The sequence below is a fragment of the Camelina sativa genome, chromosome 5 (assembly GCF_030686135.1).
Source record: "Camelina sativa cultivar CO46 ecotype springtype chromosome 5, ASM3068613v1".
NCBI lineage: Eukaryota > Viridiplantae > Streptophyta > Magnoliopsida > Brassicales > Brassicaceae > Camelina > Camelina sativa.
Window position 1 is genome coordinate 34,563,836 of NC_141884.1, and position 22,977 is coordinate 34,586,812.

A 22,977-nucleotide genomic window follows, 5' to 3' on the forward strand; every position below is an offset into this window, starting at 1 on the left:
GAGTACCATTCGGTAAAGTCACTGTAACACTAGAAACATGAACTAATTCTCTAAACATCGCTATATAAGAACAAACATGACTAGACGCACCACTATCAATAATCCAATCATTAGGTGCTAGAAACTTTTGAAGAGAAGAAAGAGCATGTTTCTGAAAAGTAAGAATATGATTATCATATCGAAGGCTAGTGGAAGGAAAAGGTATAGTACTAGAAGCAGAAGTAGAGGCTTGAGCCATGAGTCCATGTTTAGTAACAGTTGCAGTATTAGAAGTAGTCGCAGGCTCTGGAGCTTGTACTTGAGTGTTGTATTGTGGTAGAATCTGTTGTAATTGTTGTGGTCTAAAGAGTGGAGTATTGAGAGTATTACCATCAAGCCTAGAAGAAGGCACAAGAAAGACAGGTGGAGGAACCAAGTCATGAGGAGCTGCATATTGATAAGAACCAATCGTAGTGGAATATGGTGCTTGTTTTGCACAAACATTAGCAACCTCATTCGCCTTCTGAATAGGATCATAAGGAACCATCGACATTCTTGGTTGGTTTTGAGGCATACGAGGTTGCAACTGATTAGTCTGCATACGAGGGTTGTAAGAAGACTGATTCTGTATCATAGTATTACCCTTGTAGCCACCAGTGTGTGTTTTATACCCCAGAGGAAAAACTATGAAGATTATAACATTTATGTATGATATGTCCCAAACGTCCACAATGTGTACAGACAGGCTTTTGAGGTCTCATCATATTATAAGCAGAAATATAAGTACCATCTCCATCATAAGAAGCAGGAGCCGAGGATTGAAAAGCTACATTATCAACCCGAGTAAGTGGCTTAATAGTCTCCTGTCTCTCATCTTGAGTAACCATATTAAACACCTCTTCTATAGTAGGGATAGGCTTTAACATCAATATATGACGCCTAGATTGCTCATAACTCTCATTCAAACCCATGAGAAACTTAGTTACACGACTACACTACTGTAGTTTTTGTGCAAACAGGAAGCTCTACATAATTTTTGTGTTCTTCCCACAGAGAAACCAAAGACGTGTAGTAAGTGGTAACATCAAGAGACCCTTGCTCAATCTTGCTAAGTTTCTGTTCAATAGCAAATATCCTAGGTGCATCATCTTGCTTGAACCTAAAAATTATACTCTTCCACATATCCTCTGCGGTAGAAATGTAAAGCAAGCTCTGACCTATTTTCTTATCTACTCAGTTCATAAATTAAGTACTCACTATGTCATTGCAGCATGACCAAGTTCCAAAATCACGGTGAGTTTCCAAAAGTTTAGTAATCGTACCATTGATGAATCACAATTTGTTGCGCACATTTAACGCCATCAACATAGATCTCCTCCAAGAAGGGAAATCAGAAGCTGTTGTAAGCCGATCCGAGACTAACACAAGCCTAACATGGTCATTAATGTTAAAATAGTATGGATTCTCATATTGATCCATTTGAAAACATGAAGACTCAACCGTCTCACGCGAATTTGAATTCGTTGGTTTAATAGAAAAAGGAGGTATACATGATCCCATTCTCAATGAAAGAATAAAGAAATTTCAAGAAATCGCGACGAGAATTAGAAAAGAAATTGAGGAATTCGCTACGAGTGAGGTCAGTCAAAAGCGAGGAATGAAAAGAATAATAAAAAACCCAAAGAAAACTCCAACGAAAAGCTCTAAAATCGCAACAATGATGATTCTCACAATCCAAAGAAAAGAAATTGAACAGCTTATCTCTTTCAATTGAACTTCTTGCAAAGATCCAGAGGAAAAACGGCCTATTCTCCCACAAAGTTAGTTGCTTTATCGTATTCATACACAAAACTTTGAGTCATGCTGATAGCTACATGAACTTCTAAAACTTCAATTTCCTACACAAACAATCTAAAATCGGTCAAAACCCCCAAATCGATAAACTGTGTTACTATTCCGTTAATAATGCTGACTAGAATGCCATGTAATATCACCAAACGCTGACGTTTCACTCATTTTTAAAAAAGTTAGATACATAATGACTAAATTCCTGAAATCGAACCCATGTCCTCTAGGTCAGATAAATTTACACCTAACCAACTGAACCAAGTACCATTCTCAACAAATCGACCAACATAATTATATATATATTCATTTATACAGGCGTATAAAAACATAAATTAAACATCACAAAATTCAGACTCGAGCAAAAAATCAGATTTTCTTTCTCTTTGCGTTCTCTTCTCCCATCTTCAACACGACGGAGCTTCTTCGTATGATACCCAAAAATAAGATCAAAATATGATCGATCCATCAATTGAAAAACCTTTTTCTGTCCGCTATCCAACATTAATTTAGGATTCTGAATCTACCTATAAAAACTAAGAAATCGATCCAAAGGAGAAGTTGTTGAATCAGATAAATTCAAAGAAAGAAAAGAGTCGAAAACCGAGAAATTGAAGCTTGAACAGTGAAGCATCCTAGTCAGCATTTATTAATGGAATAGTAACACCGTTTATCGATTTGGGGGTTTTGACCGATTTTAGATTGTTTGTGTAGGAAATTGTAGTTTTAGTTAAGTTCATGTAGCTATCAGCACGACTCAAAGTTTTGTGTATGAATACGATAAAACAACTAAATTCGTGGGGGAATAGGCCGTTTTCCCAAGATCCAGATGATATCAATCGAAGCGAAAGACTTAAGAGCAAAGCTCTGATACCATATTAAGATTCTGATCCACCATGACAGAGAAGAAAAAGAAGAGGAGAGCCATTAAAGCTCACTGTCTTAATAGGAAATAAATGTGTATTACAAAGCTTAACCATAATCTCGTTAATACAATTCCTTATACTAACGTGTATTAACCAAACTAATTGAACCAGGATTAACCGGTTGTTAACCAGTCAATAACCAATCCTCATGTATCCTAGCTAACACAAGAAAAAGTTTATATTATTTTAAAGTGGGTGTTCTTCTAGCGTGAGGATCCTTCGACTAGGCATAGATTTGGAGGGGGGGGGGGGGGGGGGAGGGGAATTAAAATTCTATAATTAGATTTGTTTCACATACGTTCTATGTTTTCACATGTCCGCAAGAGCCAATTTGCATTGTATATTGTTACTTACAAGTTTGGATATGTCGATTTTTTCTTGTTTATCAATCCACTTATCATCTTATTTAATGGCAATTGATGTTAAGTGGAACTAATATACAAACAACTACACTAGATTCTGAAAAAAAAAACAAATCATTCACCTCGAAACAATATACTCCGCACTGAGAGATATTATATCAAACCCCAAATTGATGTAACACACAACAAAGGCCTCCCCTGTTGGCTGTTGTCTCCCTCATAAGCCATTGTCATGCATTTGATGCCTCTCTTCTCCTTTCTCCATTCATCCTCTCACTCCAGTTCCTTGAGAAAGTCAATGTTTTCCACAAACACCAGCAAAGCCGAAAGTCGCGAACTCAAAACGCGAAATTCAGAGCTCTTTCCATCATATATGAATCTATCTCAACAGCAATACTAAAGTGACCAAAACCAGCGCCGACGTCATACTTGTCAACTCCATAATCTGCAAACAAACTTATATTAAAAAAGGCAAGCCAACAACACGCTGGGTCATGACTCATGAGCATAAAAGCGGGAGTGAAATATATATAAATTACTACAAAGCCGAAAGTCGCAAACTCAAAACGCAAAATTCAGAGTTCTTTCCATCAATATGTATATATCTCAATACTAGAACTACTACTATATTATTTCTGTCGTTTACTATATTACTATATTCTACTTGTGTTCGTGAGAAATTAGATTTATGGGCTCAGTTTACAAATAGTACATCAGAATCCTTAGATCTTATCCTAATAAGCCTTAGATTTTATCCTAATAAGCCTTAACGCATATAAAAATTTAATAAACAAAAATTATATGAGAAGAACTTTTGTAGCAGAGATACTTGAGCACTTTGGTTAGAGTAAGCCTATGATACTAAATGAAAACACATAATGCCATAATCATTTGTTGACAAAATTGTAAGAAGCAAAGCCTTAGCAAATGACTCGAAATCAAACAAAGAGTTTTTCTGCAAACTACACGACCAAATGCTGCATCTTGATACAGTTTATTTTTTCATACAACTGTGAATAACCTTCCAATGATCAACCAAAAAGGTGCAAAACCGAGTCAATTTCATCAATAAGTAGCAGCAAGAGCACACACGAATTCATAATTGTAAGGGACTATAAGCACAGGATCAAGCCACTCAACCTTGCCATATTTCTCTTCACTGTAGGGCCTTTCAAATGTGATCACTGCACACCAAATCACCTTCTTATTATAGCTACAAGGCAAATCCACGTCCCAAAAAACAGCCATCTTTCCACCATAACAGCCAATATAACACTATCATAACTATCAAACTCAGGCAAGTCTTCTAACCCCATCAACTCCATCCAGCTTCCAGTCCTAGTGTCATACAATATGATTCCATTTAAATCACTATAAGAATAAAGTACATTATCTATCACGCAATAAGAGAACCATACGCATCCAAAATCCAAATCCTTCAACGTTTCTATCGCTTCCAATTTATCTATTTTTCGGTTGTAAGCCACATCGTCAGTCCCAAACAAGATAGTGTCTTCAATCACTGCACCCTTGCCTATACTTCTTCCACGACATCTATGGGTTCCACGAAATCTATGGCTCCCAAGTTAGAGGGTTTTAGATCGAAAGCTTTCATCCAGTTAGAGGGATCAAACTCTACTTTGCATCCTCCTGCAACATATATCTTTCCACCAAATACATTGGCAGCATGACGATTACGCTCCACCAGCATGCTTGTGATGAAGTTTAATCAAACCACACTCACAACAATAAAAACAGAGGAAACAGAGGAAATACAGAGTTGCTTTATTGAGATAAACAATATAATAAAACAACGTTCTCTAGGAACGCAGATTCATCTTCTCATCTTCAAGAGCCTGGAAAGAGATACTCCAACAAGACGATGAGGGAGAAAGAACTAGAAAGATCTTAAAAACGTCTACAACTCTGAATATGCGTAAAAATAAACGATGAGCTAACACTGCTCTTATACTGCCACCACACTAACAGTGTCAACCTGTTATTCCCGTTACCGTTACTTGACGTTGACAACCTGCAACTTCTACCACCTGCACATTGCCAGCTTTATTATTCCTTTTCCACGCGCTTTTCACTCTCTTATCCATAACCATATGTCCCACATGCACTTTAATACCTCATTTGCTATATCAAAGGCCACCTGTTCGAAGAACCTTGACCACAAGGTTCTAATGATGGATACTTGCGTTGTAAGTCGTACATGAACTCCCAAGTAGCTTCTTCTTCAGTCTCGTTTGTCCAATGCACCAATACTTTCATGACTGCACATCCCTGATGCTTAACCATTTGGCAGGCCAAGATTTGCACCGGTTCCTTGGCCAGAATATCCGAAACAATTGATGGTAACTGAGATGAAGTAGGAACATTACCAACCGCTGCCTTGAGTTGTGAAACATGGAAAACTGGATGGATCAAGGAGGAATCCGATAACTGAAGTTTGTAAGCCACCTTGCCACATTGGTCAATTATCCTATAAGGTCCATAATATTTTGGAGCCAGCTTCTTAGTGGATCTCATCACAACAGATCCCTGACGATAAGGCTGAAGTTTCACAAACACAGAATCTCCAATATCAAACTGTCGCTCAGAATGATGCTTGTCTGCAACTTGTTTCATACGGTGTTGAGCTCTCAGCAGATGAAACATGAGGATCAGCAACATGTCTTCTCGCTCTTGTAAGCATCTAGCCACTAACGCAACCTTAGATTCACCCGGGAGATATGGTAGATGCACCGCAGGAGCTTGACCATAGACCGCTTCAAAAGGACTGAGCTGAGTAGAGGTGTGAAAATTTGTGTTGTACCAAAACTCTGCTAAAGGCAACCAATTACTCCACATTTGTGGTCGATCACTGCACATGCACCTAAGATAGGTCTCCAAACACCTATTAGCCACCTCTGTCTGACCATCACTCTGAGGGTGATACGCACTAGAGAACTTTAGATCGACCCCCTGTAAAGAGAAGAGTTCTTGCCAGAAGTTACTGACAAAGACCGTGTCATGATCAACAGACCGAGGACAACCATGAAGTTTGAACACCGTATCCATGAAAGCTTGAGCAACAGACATGGCAGTATATGGGTGCAACAGGGCCATGAAATGAGCTGCATTAGTAAGCCGATCCACCACCACGAAAATTATTGTTTTGCCTGATGAAATCGGAAGTCCCTCAATAAAATCCATTGATAAGTCAGTCCAAATCGTGTCTGGAATAGAGAGAGGTTGTAGCAAACCAGGGTAAGCTGCCGTATCATACTTACATTGTTGGCACACCGCACAACTCCTTATATATGCTTGAATGTCTACTGTCATATTCTTCCAGAAGAACAACCCTTTGACCTTTTTGTAGGTAGCATCTCTACTAGATTGTCCTCCTGTCCCAGAATAATGCATCCATTGCAAGATGGAATTACGTAAATGCACGTCATTCAGAACCATGATCTTGCTTTTCCTGCACAACACCTATTGCACCCAAGAGTAATGAACTTTTGCTGTCGGGTTTGCCTGCAACTCACTCATCAATTGCTTTAAGTTTCGCATCTTTTTCACAGTGAGCCTGAATATCCCTCATAAGATCACACTCCAAGACTAACATTTCCATGTGCAACACCTCAGCTCCTTCAACTAGAGATAATGCATCAGCCGCTATATTCTCCTTGCCATGTTTGTATTGAATTTCATAGTTGAACTCCAGAAGTTTGGGAAGCCACTGCTGTTAGATTGGCGTGTTCAAACGTTGCTCCAAGAGATACTTTAAAATTCTTTGGTCGGTCTTGATAATAAAATGGTTTGGTAAAAGGTAGTGGCACCATTTTTGAACCGCAAAAACCACGCCTGACAGCTCTTTCTCATATATCGAGAAGTTAAGTTGCTTCCCTTTCAAATGGTGACTGATAAAAGCCAATGGATGTCCCTCCTGCATAAAAACGGCTACAACGCCATTGGAACAAGCGTCTGTTTCAACCAAGAATGGCTTAGTGAACACTGGAAGTGCTAACACCGGAGCTTGACACAAGGCTTCTTTTAAGTTCTTGAATGCATCAAGTGCTTTTGTGACCAAATAAAAGACTCCTTCTTAATCATTAGCATTAAAGGACGAGCAATCATGCCAAAACTTTTGAAAAATTGCTGATAGTAGCCTGCTAATCCCAAAAACCCACGTAATTGTTTCAGGTTTGAGGGAATGGGCCAGTTTGCAACAGCGTTGACCTTGGCAGGATCCGTAGATACCCCACCAGCAGCAATAAAATGCCCCAAATACTCAACCTTGTCTGTTGCAAACGCACACTTGGTTTCTTTTGCAAAAAGCTTGCTCTGCCTCATCGTGTGAAAGACTTGTTGCAAGTGATTGATGTGGTCTGTCACATTTGAACTGTACACCAAGATTTCAACAAAGAAGATGAGAACAAACTTGCGCAAGAACTCCCTGAATACATCATTCATCAAGCCCTGGAAGGTAGCAGGTGCGTCAGTTAAGCCAAAAGGCATAACCAAATATTCGTAATGACCACTATGTGTCTTGAACACCGTTTTGTGAATATCCTCAGGTTCCATACAGACTTGATGGTATCCGGCTCTTAAATTAATATTCGAGAAGAAGGAGGAACCTCCTAGCTCATCCATTAAATCCTCAATAAGTGGAATTGGAAAATCTGTTCTTGATGGTGAGAACATTCAAGCCTCGGTAGTCCACAGAAAGTCTCCAAGTACCATCTTTTTTCTTAACGAGCACTACAGGTGATGAAAACGGACTAGAACTGACTCTGATTGTCCCTGCAGATAGTAGTTCTTTAACCATCTTATCGATTTCATCCTTCTGATACATAGCGTACTTGTACGGTCGTTGATTTACCGGGTCCGAACCCTCTTTCAACAATATCTTGTGATTGTGGCCCGTACGGAAAGGAGGTAGTGCAGTAGGCTCCTAAAAAATATCAGAGTAAGTGTGTTTTAGCTCCATTAAAGCTGAATTTTCTTCATTGTTGCGTTGACTCATCTCCACAGCACATATCATTACATCCTCTTGTTGTATTACTTCTTGAGCACAAATCATAGAAATTTGAACCACTTCCTCCTAATTCTTGTTAAACTTAGTCGCTTTAACAGTCCTTACTGACCCTTCATTAATACCATGAAGAAGTATCTTTTGTTTGTTCCACCAAAATCCCATCTCTAATTTCTGCAAATTCCAAGTCGTGTCTACAAGTGGTGCTAACCATTGAACTCCCAACACCATATCACAACCTCTCAACGGAATGAGCATGAAATCATCTGGAAATGTGGTTCCTTGGAATGACCATTGAAACTGAGAAACCTTACCTTGTACCCCAAGTTTACTGCCATCAGCTACCACCACTCGAGAAACACCTGCTAATGTACTGTAACTCCCAGTTTCTTTGCTGTCCTAGGATCCATGAAATTGTGTGTGGAACCGGTGTCCAACAGAATAAACATTACTTTCTTCTTGTGAATCCCTCTCACATTCAATGTTCTATAGACTGCGATCCCTGCTACCGCACTTATAGACACTCTTGGCATGTCTTTGTCCTCCTCCAATGCCAGTTGATCCTCATCTGAAACCCTATCTTCCTCATCTTCCTCTACTTCAATCATGAAAACTTGTGACTTCTTATGCTTCAGATAATGATCAGGTGTATACTTCTCATCACAGATAAAACATAATCCTTTTGCTCTCCTTTCACTCATTTCCTCCTGAGACAAAAATTTCCTTGCTGACTTCTGAACAATGGAACCAACTTTTTCTTGTGGAGTCTCCTTCTTGCTTTGAGTGAATTGCTTAATGGCTGTAAACGTACCTCCACCATGAGACTGCTTGATATATGATCCACTAGACGTGGTTCCCTTCGGTGTGGGGTGAGCCTTCTCGTAAAGGCGTCCCAACACAAGATACTGGTGAACAGTTTGTGGTTGAAACATTCTTATGTGCACCTGAGTGTCGAGACGCAGACCTGCAAGATAAGCACGCACCAAATAATATTCTGAGAGAGTAACTCTCGTTCTGATCAAATTAAACTTCTGGTGATAGTCCACGATTCCATCAGTTTCCTACGATGCTTTCAACTCTGCTATCGGATCTTCTAACACATCAATAAACCTCTCCTTCATTAACAAGTTATATGAAGGCCAATCATACAACAAACTTTGGCTAAACGGTGTTTGCACTAAACCATGATGCCAAACAGCTGCGTGACTATCAAAATGCATAGAGGCCATACGAACCTTAGAGTTATCTGGAGTAGCATCGAGAACAAAGTAATCTTCCAACTTACAGATCCACTCCGAGAAATGATCTCCATCAAACCGAGGGAAATCCACACGTCCTAAACGAGTAACCCTCGAGTAATGGCCAGATCCCGTCGATCCTCCACTGTGTAGTTGCCCAAAACCACTTCCACTTCCCTCTGGCATAGCCGACACCGCCAAAGGACTACGTTCTCCATGTGACTTAGAGCTTGAAGATGCTTGTTGACCCGAAATCATCCTGATCATCTGTATCATGTCAGCAATATTCCGATCCATCTTCTTATATTTCTCCGCAATCGCTCGCTCTATCGCTTGAGTACGACTGAGAAGGTTCCTTGCGTTGCCGATCGTCTCAGTTTCACCTTTCTGGACTTCATCACCACCCAGACCTTGCCTGTAACGCCCCTGAACCGTCCTATGACCACGCAGGCCAACGAACAGCCACGGAACGCCACTATGGGAACTGCACCGGGTTGATCCAGCCGAGGGACGGAAGCTACATACTTCCCGACCGGTCCTCCCTAGCACAATTCCTCCCGCGACCGAGACTACTTAGGCTTTGCAACCCTCGCGGCCTGGTGCGTTGTGTTGGCCCGGACAAGGCTGGAACCATTTGAAAACTAAACAACTTAAATAAAAAGATTTTCAAATTTATTTACTTCATAAAATAGTCCATAAAGCATTAATACGAAAATGGCGCCAGGCTTAAGGCCAAAATACGATTAAGTAAATTTTACAAAAGAAAACATCTTGCAAAGGCAACGCAACTCTACACCGGCTGGCCTAACGTCATGTGCTCCCCGCTAAGGCTTTTCCCCACTAAGGTTACCTGCAACACAAATATGGAGTCTTGAGTGCTAACACTCAGTGAGTTCGGAAACCTAACGAGAAACCAAACCCAACCCCAACCCCAGCAAGCAACACACAAAGATGCAAGCTAAACAAACAACAACAACTACATGCAGTACTCAAATGCTACATGCAAACCAAAATGCAAGAAAAACAAGCAAGATAATATGCAAGTTAGTCAAGCAATCTCCAAGTATACTATCAAAGTATACGCATGCGGAAGCTAACAACTCTTCTTCATCTTCAAGTCCAAGGGCCCTTCTCTCCTTTACTTTAACGCCTCAACGCTTTATCACTTCATCACTTCATCACTTCCCCCATACCCGTGAACACCTACACTCACAGCCACATAGGCACGCGAGCATAGAACATCACATGCGAGTTCCTCTCAACAGGCGATCTCGACTACACCGTCGTGTAGTACTCGGCCATAGGCTGCAATCCCGTCTCTCCGAGTCTTCGTAATCCGCACCGATTACGGTCTTTGGGGAAGTCTTTACCTTCACAACCTCAACACACAACCAAACAAACCTGCATAGCACACAAGCTACATGCAAGCTACAAACAACAACACGCAAGGCACACAAGCCACATGCAACCACAAACAACATGCAAGGCACACAAGCCACATGCAATAATAACAACATGCAAGGCACACAAGCCACATGCAAGCAACTACCACTAACATGCATTGCACACAAGCAACATGCAATCACAAACAAGCGACAAAGACACTAGAAATAAATCTAGAGGCTAAGCGCTAGACACAACCTCACACCAACATGCAAACAAGCAATAAACGAGACTTAACTTTCTAGAACTTCGATCTAGAAAGAAAAGAAACGAATCTACCCAACACCCCAACGAAAATGCTTAGATTTACCACAAAAATCCTAAGCGAAAACAACCCAAATCCCACCTATAATGTGCCATATCACACGCTTCGAAACTCACCTGGCTTGGCTGAGAAGAACACACTCTAAACAGACTTCAAGCAGGGACTAGACGCGAACAGCTCCTACAGCAGCGGTTCGCTACACACTCGCGGAAAGAGAGAACTCTAAGGAAGAACTCTCTCTCGCTCACTCTATAACTTTTCTTACTCTCTCTTTTACTCTAACTTAGCAAGAGATACGAAAATGGCTTCTAAGGACCTAAGTCCTCTATTTATAGTGAAGTGTGAGTGCTTTGGGCGGCAACAATGGCCAATGCATGGCGAGCAAGTGCTTCCCTTTCTCCTTGGCCACAAAACACTTAGGGAAAACGCACAACACTTGGCCACTTACTCTCCACTCCTTTCCTTTGTCTCACATTCTCCTTTGCATGAAACTCCATTGGCCAGCTTTGAGAAGACAAAATGATTATGTCTCCCACTTCTTTTTCTTCCAAAGAATATTCCATTTTAAACCACAAGATTCCAAAGAATATTCCTCCTTCACTTGCATGAAATTTCATTGGTCCACTCCATCTCCTTTGTCTCCCACTAATTTGCATGAAATCCTATTGGTCAATCCAAAGAAAGAAGCGTTTACGCGCCCACACGCTCGTCCCAAAGTATCCATGTCGCGATTCTGCGGTACGCTCTCGGACGGTCCTCTCGGCACTTTTCGGCAACGCTCGGACATTTCTCTCTGCAATACTCGGTCTTGGTCCGGACAACTCTCGACAACTCTCGGTAGTCTCGGACAACCATCGGCAGTCCTCGGACAGCTTCCTCGGACAGCTATCGACGATCCCTCCGGCAACTCTCGGATACACCTCAGTCTTTCTCGGACCATTCTCCTGATCCTTTCAAGCTTCTCCCGATCCTCTTGATCATTACCCGGACAACTCTCGGTCCTTCGGACGACTCGGACAGTACGTCGTGGTCAACTCGGCCATTTCTCAATTCACTCATAATTTCTTGGACTTGTCTTCAACAATTCTTCTAATCTCCTCGTTGGCTTCCTTTCTTGGTCTTTTGGCCTTGGGTTTTCATTTTGCAATTTACCCCTTGGTGAGGGTCACTACATTGCCAGTTTAGCTGTGATCTCGTCTCCACCACCATTGTTCGAGGTTCGACTTTGCTCTGATACCAATGATAACGTTTAATCAAACCACACTCACAACAATAAAAATAGAGGAAACAGAGGAAATACAGAGTTGATTTATTGAGATAAACGATATAATGAAACAACATTCTCTAGGAACGCAGATTCATCTTCTCACCTACAAGAGCCTCGAAAGAGATACTCCAGCAAGACGATGAGGGAGAAAGTACTAGAAAGACCTTAAAAACTTTTACAACTCTGAATATGCGTAAAAGATAAACGATGAGCTAACACTGCTCTTATACTGCCACCACATTAACAGTGTCAACCGATTATTCCCGTTACCGTTTCTTGATGTTGACAACCTGCAACTTCTGTCACCTGCATATTGCCAGCTTTATTATTCCTTCTCCACGCGCTCGTCACTCTCTTATCCATAAACATGTGTCCCATTGTGCACTTTAATACCTGATTTGCTATATCAGCTTGGAGCTTCGTGCTACCTGTGATGGTAGAGGAGTAAAGGATTAATCTTAAGAGATGGTAGAGGAGTAGTCTTTAGAGATGGATCCGCCAATGTTATAAATATCAGAACCAACCACGACGAGACCCAATGCGTGTGCAAGAGGATCATTGGGAACTGGGACTGCAGCCAATACAAGCAGGCCCAGCTCATACTCATGGCGAGAGGGGTGGGTGGCCAGGGGACCAATTTTTTTTTTTGAAAAAGCCTTAAGTAGATGGAGTCCAAAAAAAAAATTTTATGTTGAAAAGGGTCCAAAAAACCTATATGCCTAGGGACAAAAAATTTATTGAGACGGGGCTGAATACAAGTCCTGAATTAGGTTTTCAGGAGAGAGTGAACCAGCGAGGGTTAGCGTCAGAAGGGTTTAAGCACACGTAGAGACAAGTCTCGGTGCAGCCTAAAACTGAACGAGTCTCATAAAGCTCAGGTGAAGCAAGGAGAGGTCGTAATCTCTTGAAGAAGAGAGAGAGAATCGTGTAGTCCAGTCTCGACACGCGTGCCAAGATACTTATTAGCAAATCATCGGGAAGTTGAGTCGATTGAGGCGTCGGAGGAAGTGAAGGGGACGTCTTTGTCTTCCGTCAAAATCAAACTGTAATGAGCTTCTGATTAAGGGTTTTTTTTAATGCTAGAATTTTCCACCGTAATGAGCTTCTGATTTAACTTTTAATGGGCCTCAAAAAAATTAAAATTTGTAAATTTGAACGAAAAAATAGAAATGTTTTAATTTTTATAAATCAATATCTCCATAATCTATCTTGAATTTTGGGATTCAAATATCTGATACATAAAATATATATTTTATTACCGATTGTTATTCGGAAGAGTTCGAGTTTTGTTAATGTTCAAATTTTTTAACTGTACCAAAATGATAGATAGATATCCAAAATTTTCTGTTAATTAACACAAATAGAGTAAATACATGTTTATTAATAATGGAAATATGGATTAGATCCGATGCACGTGATTAGTTTTCACACAAAGGCTGGCGGGGCCAAGAAGTTTCCAAAGCTTATCAAGTTGATTATCTTTTAATTAAACCTCTGCATCGTGCTGATTAGTGAACATCTCTTTTAGAAACCTCTCCTTTGTCACTTTCATGTCAATAAGCGGAGACATTTTTCGAGAGCTAAGCGAATAAGAAGATCATATCAGAGCCACGATTACATATTCCCAAAGAAGCATACGTTCCAAACCGAGTGTCCTTTGGCTAGCACTGAATTTAAATCAACTTAGCCGAGTTTCATAGAAGTCAATCAGTAATTGTATTGAAAATTTGATGTTTTTAATGCAAAGAACTTACGAAATATATATGCTCCAACAATTTCTACAAAAAAAAAAACATAACCAAAAAAGAAAGAACAAGAAAAAATTGAAGCACTTATAGAAGTTATCCACAACTCTCTCCATAATTCTAGCACAGAGTAAAACCAAAACCACTATTTAATACATAATTGATTGATCACTAAATCCTCCGACAGAAAAGTTCAACTTCATGGTGCCAGAGACAAAACTCACAAGCAGAAGAAGTCTTGATGTCGTTACTGTCCTCATTGTATGGATGCCAATCACAGTTCCTTGCTAAGAACATCATGGTTTTACCATCGCATTTGCACTTCTCTCGAACGTAGACTGTTTTGAGTTGTTCCATCACCGGGTTGGCACGATCCCATTCGCTGTCTCTAATCTTTTCAATCTTGTATCGAAGTTCCATCAGCTCATCTATCGTAGTTGACAACAACGGCTTTGTAACAGAAGACAAGATCTTAAAACCCTTTTGTTTTGTTTGGCCTCCAAGACAGATCAGAATCAACCCATAGACATATTTTGCCTCTTTGTGTCCTTTTTCTGCAGCTTTAGCTAAATATTTGAGTCCTTTGTGATCACGGTTCTGAAGAAAGTAGTAGATGAATCCTTTGCGATACAAAGCTTCGGGGTTTCCATTCTTGCGACATCTTTTGAAAAAATTGGAGAACGTTTCATGGTCGCGATGCCATGGGAACAGAGGGGTTTCTTGGAGCGAAAGTCTGCGGAGAACATATCCATCATCGCAAATACGTCGAAACGGTTTTGAAACTAATCTGAGATTACGAACCTCTGACAAGGAAGAAGCTGCGATACATGACGAAATCTCCACAAGAAGATCTTCCGGTAAAGAATCGAGGCAAATTCTTGTTTTTCTAGATTTCCTTATAGACGAAGAAGACGAGAACAGAGAGGATGATACCATGTTGTTGTTGTTGATAAAATTCAAGAGTACTGTTTCCAATTATTGTTATATATATAGAGAGGGCTTAATTCGTTTTCCTTTTTTGATTAGGAGAGACAAATTGTTCCTTTTCCATATTACAAAAGGAAAAAAAATAGATAGATGACCAAAAAAAACAGGAATAAGAAATTCACAATAGGCTTAAGATCCTATTTCTCAACCCGTCTAGGATTTTAAAACCCAATAGACTCAAGAAGATTGTATGCCCATCGAACAGGATCAAGAACTCACTTTAGCTGCGCGTTTTGGAGATCCTACAACCAAAAAAAAAAGGGGTCTCATTATCATCAATAAAGACAATAAGCCTAGGCGTTATAAACTAACTACTCATTTGTTTTTTCATTGGAATCAATAAAAACAATAAACCTAAGCGTTATTGTTTTGTCATGAGCAGATAAACAAAATAGAATAATAACCCATAGTAAAGAACTTTCTATAGAGATCTGAAGATATATATGTAAAATCAATCCTAAAGTAGATTCTATGATAGCAAGAGAGTCACATATGACGGAGATGATATCTAATAACTGGCTAGGTTCAAATCAGTACAGTTAACTACTCAAGAGACAGTCCTTCACATATCCTCTTACCAAATTATAGTAGCATTAAGGAGGCATAACAATTTAAAATAAAAGACATACTTCATAATACAATCTCCATCAAGTGCATGGACTACAAACTTTCCTACACGGTATTCAGAGAATTACAGCCAACAAAACTCCACAGAAACATTAAAAAAGAAACCAACACTTGAAGATACAAACACGAACCATAGTCTATGACAATCCACTTACTATTGTACCCGTGCACAGAAGGCAGCGTTACATGTTTGACTCCTTTCTGCTTTTGCTTGGCCTGTGAAGAGAAATACAAGAGAACCATATATTTGATCACTCTTATAATGTTCCAAAAAAACAAATTACTCAAAACGAGTTCACAAAACAGCTACTCATTATCCACCAGAGGTCAATTCTCACATCTTTTATCACAAAATTGGCTACATCACAAAATCAACAATCTCAACGATAGATATACCTCTTGTAAGAGATATATCTCTCTATCTCTGATTTCTGTTCAGGCTTATAAGCTAACCATCTTTCATGTGGACATAAATCATCAAATGTCCCTAGATCTGCATATTAATTAATAAGATTGAGATTAAATTACTAAACACATTTGCATATCAAAACATAAAAAAAAACGTTAAGCAAAATTTCAAACCTTGAAGCAAAAATTTTGGTTCTTCTTCATAGCACTTGAGTTTCCAAAGAACAAGACCATTATCATACAATATAATTGGTTTAGTTCTATATGCATCACATATACGCGTCTCTGTAAATAGAATTTGTCACGTTACAGACAACAAACATATAAGACAACAATATATAAAACATATTGAGTCTAAGGATTTAGACTTACGTTGAGATGTCATGCCTTTTGCTTCCATCATCTCGTCATGAGCTTCTTTAGCGGCTCTTATTTGAGACATGATTACGTTATGTTCCTCAATGGACAATGGAGCTCCATTTTTCTCCATAATGGCTTTGGCAACATCCTCTTGCATCTTCTGTTTGAGCTTCTTCTCCTATAAAGACAAAACGAGCTTTAGCACAACAAAGAGATTGATATATATATTACAGATTTTAGAAAATACCTTTTCCTTTGCTGCTGCAAACTTTTCTTTAGCTTCTTTTTTCTGGTCTTCACACTCCTCAATTTCGCTTTTTATGTAATCTCTCATTACCCTGAGAAAATTACACACATGAGGTATCTCAAAATAAAGCATAAACTACAAGAAAATTTGATATTGGCATACAAAGATTCACATACTTTGTGCCAAGTGATTCATCACATAAGAAATTTAGAAGCTTGAGCCTTCTCGATGCATCCATCTTCTCGTACTCAGTAACACCCGCTACAAAAGTTTCAGGAGGGAACTCATCACTCAAAACTTCTGACTGCGATAGGATCTCTCCGATAGCAGTGAACCAACTGCTGTCAGTTGCACTTAGAGTCAAGGACCTGTAATATAAAATGCAAATGCATCACAAACATGAGCAAGAAAACAAACATGTGTATACATTTATATAGACTCATACATCTCTCTATGATGTGATATTAAATCCAACAACTGGATCATCATCTGGATAATAGGGCAGTATTGGGTTCTCCTTGTGTTACACCCACATACAAAAAGCTCACGGACAACAGTTTCAGCTTGTCCTTCCTTCAAAGAAAGAGCCTATCACAAAAGTTAAAAGCGAATCAGACTAAGAGTAAATCATTAGAGACCATACGTTGCTAAAGAGAGTAATTATATATCATACGTTTCCAAAGGCTGTGCAAAACTTGAAAAACTGGAATACATTTCCAGCTTCTTCAGTGGGTATATCAATGCCTGATACACAAGTCAAGCTTGTACCCTGAGGAACTACTGGAGCCTCAAACTGAATCTCCTCTTTAAGTTTGTCACTGGATTTGGCTCTCCTCCTCTTGCCCACCGCTTTCTTCTCCTCCTTGGGAACATCTGTTTCATAAACCTTAAATCATTGGCCTCTTCTTTTATATTAGAAAATTAACAAAACACAATTCTAAACTTATTGTCTCACCTAATGTTTCCACTTCTGTCCCTGGAACAGATTCACTATTGCTACTACTACCTTCAATGGAAGCAGCAATCTACATAATTAAACCATGTTAATCAAGTAAGTATAATTAAAGACAAAAGCTAAAGATCATTAAAAACAGGATTTGTATTTTAGTTACCAGTTTTGGCTTCCTCTGATAAGCAAACTTATCAGGCCCTTCAACTTCAAGAAGCTCAACGACTGAAGCCAACCCACAAGCTCTAGCCTTATGTACCAAAATCCCAGTGGGGTTTAGCCCTCGGCTTGTCCTGTAAAATCCACACAAACCATTTTATTTCATTGATAAAGCTCTAATATATTAATTTCAAAGACATGTATAATTACATGCACACGCTGCAGATGCATATGCCTCTACATTGAGGACATACCCAGTCGTCCAACTTTGCTACTTCTTCTGCATTCTCACCATACCTATGGTTCAAATCATGAATAACACACATTATAATTAAGAAACCATAATTGTCTCTGGAAAAAAAATCAATGAAAACAAAAAAAACGAACCTGTTTGATAAGCATTTGTAACAAAACTTATTGGGGCATAGCTTGTTATTCATCCTCCTGACCTTGCACGGTGCGACGAAGTCCATAGTCTTCTGTCGACACTACAAACAAACAAATGAACCAACAGTTTAAATCAAGAAAGAAAAAAAAAAACGTTATTATCTAACCAAACAAAACTAAGTCTCACACCTGGTGACAGGATTTGCCATTTTTGGAATCATAAACTCTTCTTCCAACGACTCTAACGCCAGGATTGTGATTATGTTTGTTCTCCATAACAACAGTAAACTACGGTGAAAAAGAATCGAATTTTAACATATTTTAGGTCTTGTTTAGTCATGTTTTGCATCATATAGAAGTAATTCCTTAGGTCTTATAACCATTTCTATCCAAATATGCATTTAGGATGTTTAGAAGCATGCATTGCATACATTTGTACATTGGAAGTATTATTAGGTGTTATGGAGATCTAAAATCTAAGGAAGGACTTGGTGTTATTTCTGGAGCTAACCAAGAGGACTAGAAGCATCAAGAACGTATAAGAAAGCACTCGACCACACCACTCAACCACACCACTCGACCATGAACATGGTCGAGCACTCGGTCGGATTCATAACGAGCTCATCGATCCGAATGAAGTTTTCTGTTGCGATTCAGTTTCAGCATACTTCGTATAAGTTTTAGGAAATCGGGTTACTTTTCCAATGGCGGTGGTTTCAGGTCAATCAGAGGTGTCCTTCAAGAGTTATCCCTGTTTTACTGAATAGATAACATCCCAGATCGAAGACTGGAGCTACCTAACGGACCAACCACTCGACCATGCACTCGACCGAGCACATGGTCGAGCACTTGCAGCCGACTTTCTGTTTTGTCCTCTAGCAAAATATGGTTTCTCCCTCTTTTCTATATATATATGTGTACTGCCACTTGTGGCCGCAGACAGACACCTCATAACCTAGTTTTTGCCATTTTTAGCCTATTTTTACTTTATTGCATCCTCTTATTTTTTCTAGGGTTTTTAGCCACCAAAGTTTGTAATCTTGATAACTTTGGATCTGTTGACAATTTGCTTTCACTTCTTTGTATTAAATTGTTCATCTCTCTCTTATCTATCTGATCATGCTTGTTTTATCATTTTCTGGGTTTGTGTTCTTCATCATGATTTGTAGATCTGAATAGTAACTAGATCCTTGGGGATGGGTTAGGTTGATTGAGAGTTTGGTTGTTCTAGCACTTTTTAAGCCTTGATTGTTATAGATCCCTTCTAGATTAGATGTTCTCTAAGCTATTCTTGTTCTGAGAAGTTAAGAATAGATCTGAGGTTTTTTATTATGGAAAAGATATTTAAGATGTTGGATAAGACTAATACTGGAGATTATTGTGTCTAGCTTAAGAGATTAGTTGTCTAGGGTGGTTTTGACAAAAATGAATCTGGGATTTAATGCCTGTTTATCCATGTCTTAGCTAGTGAGAACTAGGTCTAGGAGTGTTTAAACTTGATTGTTATTGCCATGAGAGTGGATTAACAAGTTTATGAGATCATTGTCTATGGATAGCTTCTATGAGTTTTGTTAGACAGTCTAGATAAGCCAAGCTTGATATCAACCCATTATTCCCATCTCTAGGATCTATTTGCTTATTATTTGTTACTGCTTTCATATTTGATCATTTGTCATCGTTTATTTTGCATCTTTGTTCTTTGTTTTGCTTTTGTTCTTCTGTTATGCATCACTCGACCACCTGCTCGACCATGAACTCGACCGAGTGCATACTCGAGCACCAATTTATTTCCTTGTTTATGTTATGTTTCATTCCAGTTTGCTCTTAATTGCATCTGTTAGTAGTTTTCTCTAGCTTAGCATAGTTTATTGCACTAGTTCTATAGTTTAATTCTGCATTAGTACTGTCTTAAGTTGCCTTTGTTCATTGCATTTCATTTCTGCCAATAGGTTGTTAGAAACAAACTAACTTGATATTTGGCTTAACTTAAATGCATTGATCATGTCTTGACTGCTTACATTTCATACTCTTTATAGATTGACATCCTTTATGTTACAGCAACATAAGGGTATTGAAACACTTTGCATCCCATTTGATCATCTTAGCCTAAGTCTGTTTGTTTGCTGTCATCCATTCATTCATAGGTTAAGATCAGAAAAGACCATGTTTCACTATGACGCTTTTTGGTAAATGTGAGATCAAAGATTATCGACAATCTTCCAAAAGCGAATCAATGGAGGACAAAATAGCCATTGTCAAGAGACGAACTGGCGTTGGTGAGTGGGCCAAAGTCATGATTCTTGGCGGCACGAGAAGAACATAGCTTGTGGGAGTGGTGTGAAGGCTGTGATGCTTGAAATTAAATCATCGGAATAGCAAGGAGAGTGGTCATTGGACAAGTTCAAGAGCCAGGATGTTGAAGTTCTCACCAAAGGCCTTGAATTAGGTAGGGTTTTACTGGGTTTTAAAAGGGGAAATAAAAAGATTAACAAAAGAGAAAAAATAGGAGATTGAAGAGTTTGATGAGGAGAGAAAGGTTGAACAGGGTGAGGCCTCGATACTAGTGTGTGGGAGCTTTTGGGGGGGGGGGGGGGGTTTAAGTCGAAAAATGTACCACATAATATTTATAATTATATTTAGGATATATTTACATCGTTTTAATTAAATTTGGTAGTAGATCCAAGTCAGATCTGAATATCTTATTTTTCAAAAATCAACATATTTGGAATATGATCGGAAAGTTCCCTATGTCATATCATTTTTTTTTTGTGTCAACGGAACACTAATTAGAAAAGAACTTCAATGTTGATAGCACAAACTGGAGGAACATAGTTTACAAACTGGAGGAACATAGTTTATAAAGGAAAATGCTAAAATTAAAGATCTAGAAGACCGAGCCAGACAATCCACCTACAAATTTTGCATGCAAAAAATCTTGGACAAGGAGAAGTGTGTGAAGGCGGCTCAAAGCAAGTGAAAATCGTCAAGAAGATTAGAGAAGCCAGGCCAGTCTTGAGGGGCTTAAATCATTGCTACTAGTTATGCATAATCCGTCTCGAAACTCTAACAAGCAACTCCATTTGCAAGGATACACTCCATGGCCCAAAGCAGAGATTCTAACTCTGCATGGAGCGGGGAAGGATTTCGTCGAAAACATCGAACACCCAATTAAAAGTCTCAGCATCGCCATTACAACACCACCAACCGAAACCTGCATTGGATCAGATTCTTTCCAGAAACCGTTGATTTGACAAAAGGGACCCTGACCCGGTCTCACCGAGGGAACCAAAGAATCCGCGGGATCTGAAATACAGGAGGCAACCTGATGTGAGCACAGGACCAGAACCCGACCGAGACGACCGAGACGTACCAGACGCGACCAAGACGCCTGACAGAGACGCACCGAACGCGATGGAGACTCCAGCATCGAGCACGGCCAAGGTTCCAGCGATCCTCCCGGGAGCCAGGACAAGGTCAAGGAGCTCCGCCAAGGCCACCAAGCAGAGGATCAACCTCTTTGTTCGAGCGTTCGTCCAACACCGCGACCAGACCAAAGACCATGAAGAAACAATTCGCATGGCCTTCACTCTTACCCAAGGGTGAAGGCAACCAAGTCATTGTAAGTGAGGAATCATACTCTTTTTCCTCACTCCGGGTTTTTCCCAAGTGGTTTACCGGAGGAGGTTTTAACGAGGCGAGGAGCTTCAATGCACAACGTCCAAAGCCAAGTCGTTTCCCGTGCCAAGGCCAAAGACGATTTTCTATTTTTACTTATGATGTGCGTTTTAATTTGAACTATAGAATTTTCTTTTGAACGTTGAGACTGTTTGTGGTTAAGTTTGATTTTCAAAGAGAGCGACATGGTCTATTTCAAAGAGAACACGTCAAAGGACAAGTGTGTGGACCATTGCGAGTCCACGTGTCCTTAAGCATTTTCTAAACTGATGTTCATATATTTTACCATGTTTTCCCTTAGTTTATTCACATCTTTTGCATCTTTTTCTATCCATTTTCACCATTATTGTGTAGCTTTAGGACTAATCATGCATTATAGTGTAGTTGCATTGCATTTGCATCTTTTCATGCATAAACAGGTGATTTTGGAGCTTAAGGAGCATGGAAGCAATGGAGAAGAGATGTGAAGCAATCATGAGGAGGAAACAAGGGAGTTAAGGCTGAAGAACAAAGGATCCGGAGTCCAGCTCGACCAAGCACTCGACCGAGTGGGAGATGGACTCGACCGTGTGGAGTTGCACAAGAGAAGCCAGCTCGACCCCCAGCTCGACCGAGCACTGGTCGAGTTGACCGATGCGTGGACCACTTTGACTTTTCCCATTTTTAGGGCTTCCACCTTCCCCACTATATAAGGACTTGTACTGCAGCCACCTGAACGAAGTTTTAATCTAGATTTTTAGTCAGCTTTTCAGATATTTTAAACCTAGTTTTTGCCTTTTGAGGAATATTATTCCTTTTGCTTTTTATTTCTTTTTTGGATCTTGTACTTAGAAAAGAAGAATTTCCTCATACTTGTTGGTTGAATAACTTTCTAAGTATTGAGAATCTGAGTTTGATTTCTTCTTTAAAGTTGTAGATCTTAATCTTATCTTTCTAATCATGCAAGTTTCAATGATTTCTGGGTTTATGATTTGTTTGATCATGTCTTGTTGTGAGTAGTCTTCTTAGGATCTTGAGGATGGGTTAGGATAGATTGATCTTGTGGTATATCTGATTTGATCAAGCTTGATTGTTGTAGATCTCTT

At 39.5% G+C, this 22,977-nt stretch overlaps 2 protein-coding genes and 1 long non-coding RNA gene across 3 annotated transcripts; all 3 read right to left on the reverse strand.

The window, feature by feature from the left end:
- Positions 1-10,028: 10,028 nt before the first annotated feature.
- LOC147944734 (uncharacterized) lies at positions 10,029-11,468 on the reverse strand. The gene is made up of 2 exons (XR_015557702.1): positions 11,198-11,468; positions 10,029-10,223 (listed from the first exon to the last, which is right to left on the reverse strand). It is a non-coding gene; the product is annotated as an uncharacterized LOC147944734 (long non-coding RNA).
- Positions 11,469-14,181: 2,713 nt separating this feature from the next.
- On the reverse strand, positions 14,182-15,033 carry LOC147944735 (putative F-box protein At1g67623). Its single transcript, XM_087512801.1, has one exon. It carries the CDS (start codon positions 15,027-15,029, stop codon positions 14,265-14,267), a length of 765 nt encoding a protein of 254 aa, XP_087368927.1. The 5' UTR covers positions 15,030-15,033; the 3' UTR covers positions 14,182-14,264.
- A 254-nt stretch (positions 15,034-15,287) lies between these two features.
- LOC104789662 (uncharacterized) lies at positions 15,288-21,795 on the reverse strand. The gene is made up of 16 exons (XM_087512704.1): positions 21,588-21,795; positions 21,339-21,520; positions 18,407-18,505; positions 18,218-18,318; positions 18,041-18,127; positions 17,835-17,964; positions 17,678-17,747; positions 17,396-17,595; positions 17,168-17,310; positions 16,899-17,090; positions 16,723-16,813; positions 16,488-16,653; positions 16,290-16,400; positions 16,104-16,200; positions 15,839-15,963; positions 15,288-15,322 (listed from the first exon to the last, which is right to left on the reverse strand). Exons 1-16 carry the CDS (start codon positions 21,793-21,795, stop codon positions 15,288-15,290), a joined length of 2,037 nt encoding a protein of 678 aa, XP_087368830.1.
- Between the last annotated feature and the right edge of the window lie 1,182 nt (positions 21,796-22,977).

Coding starts and splice junctions, on each gene's coding strand:
- LOC147944735 (XM_087512801.1), bottom strand. CDS start 15,029: ATGGTATCATCCTCTCTGTTCTCGTCTTCTTCGTCTATAAGGAAATCT.
- LOC104789662 (XM_087512704.1), bottom strand. CDS start 21,795: ATGCGAATTGTTTCTTCATGGTCTTTGGTCTGGTCGCGGTGTTGGACG. Junction 18,506..21,338: donor CCTTCCCCGCTCCATGCAGA/GTTAGAATCTCT, acceptor TTTTCACCGTAG/TTTACTGTTGTTATGGAGAA. Junction 17,965..18,040: donor TGCATCTGCAGCGTGTGCAT/GTAATTATACAT, acceptor TGGATTTTACAG/GACAAGCCGAGGGCTAAACC.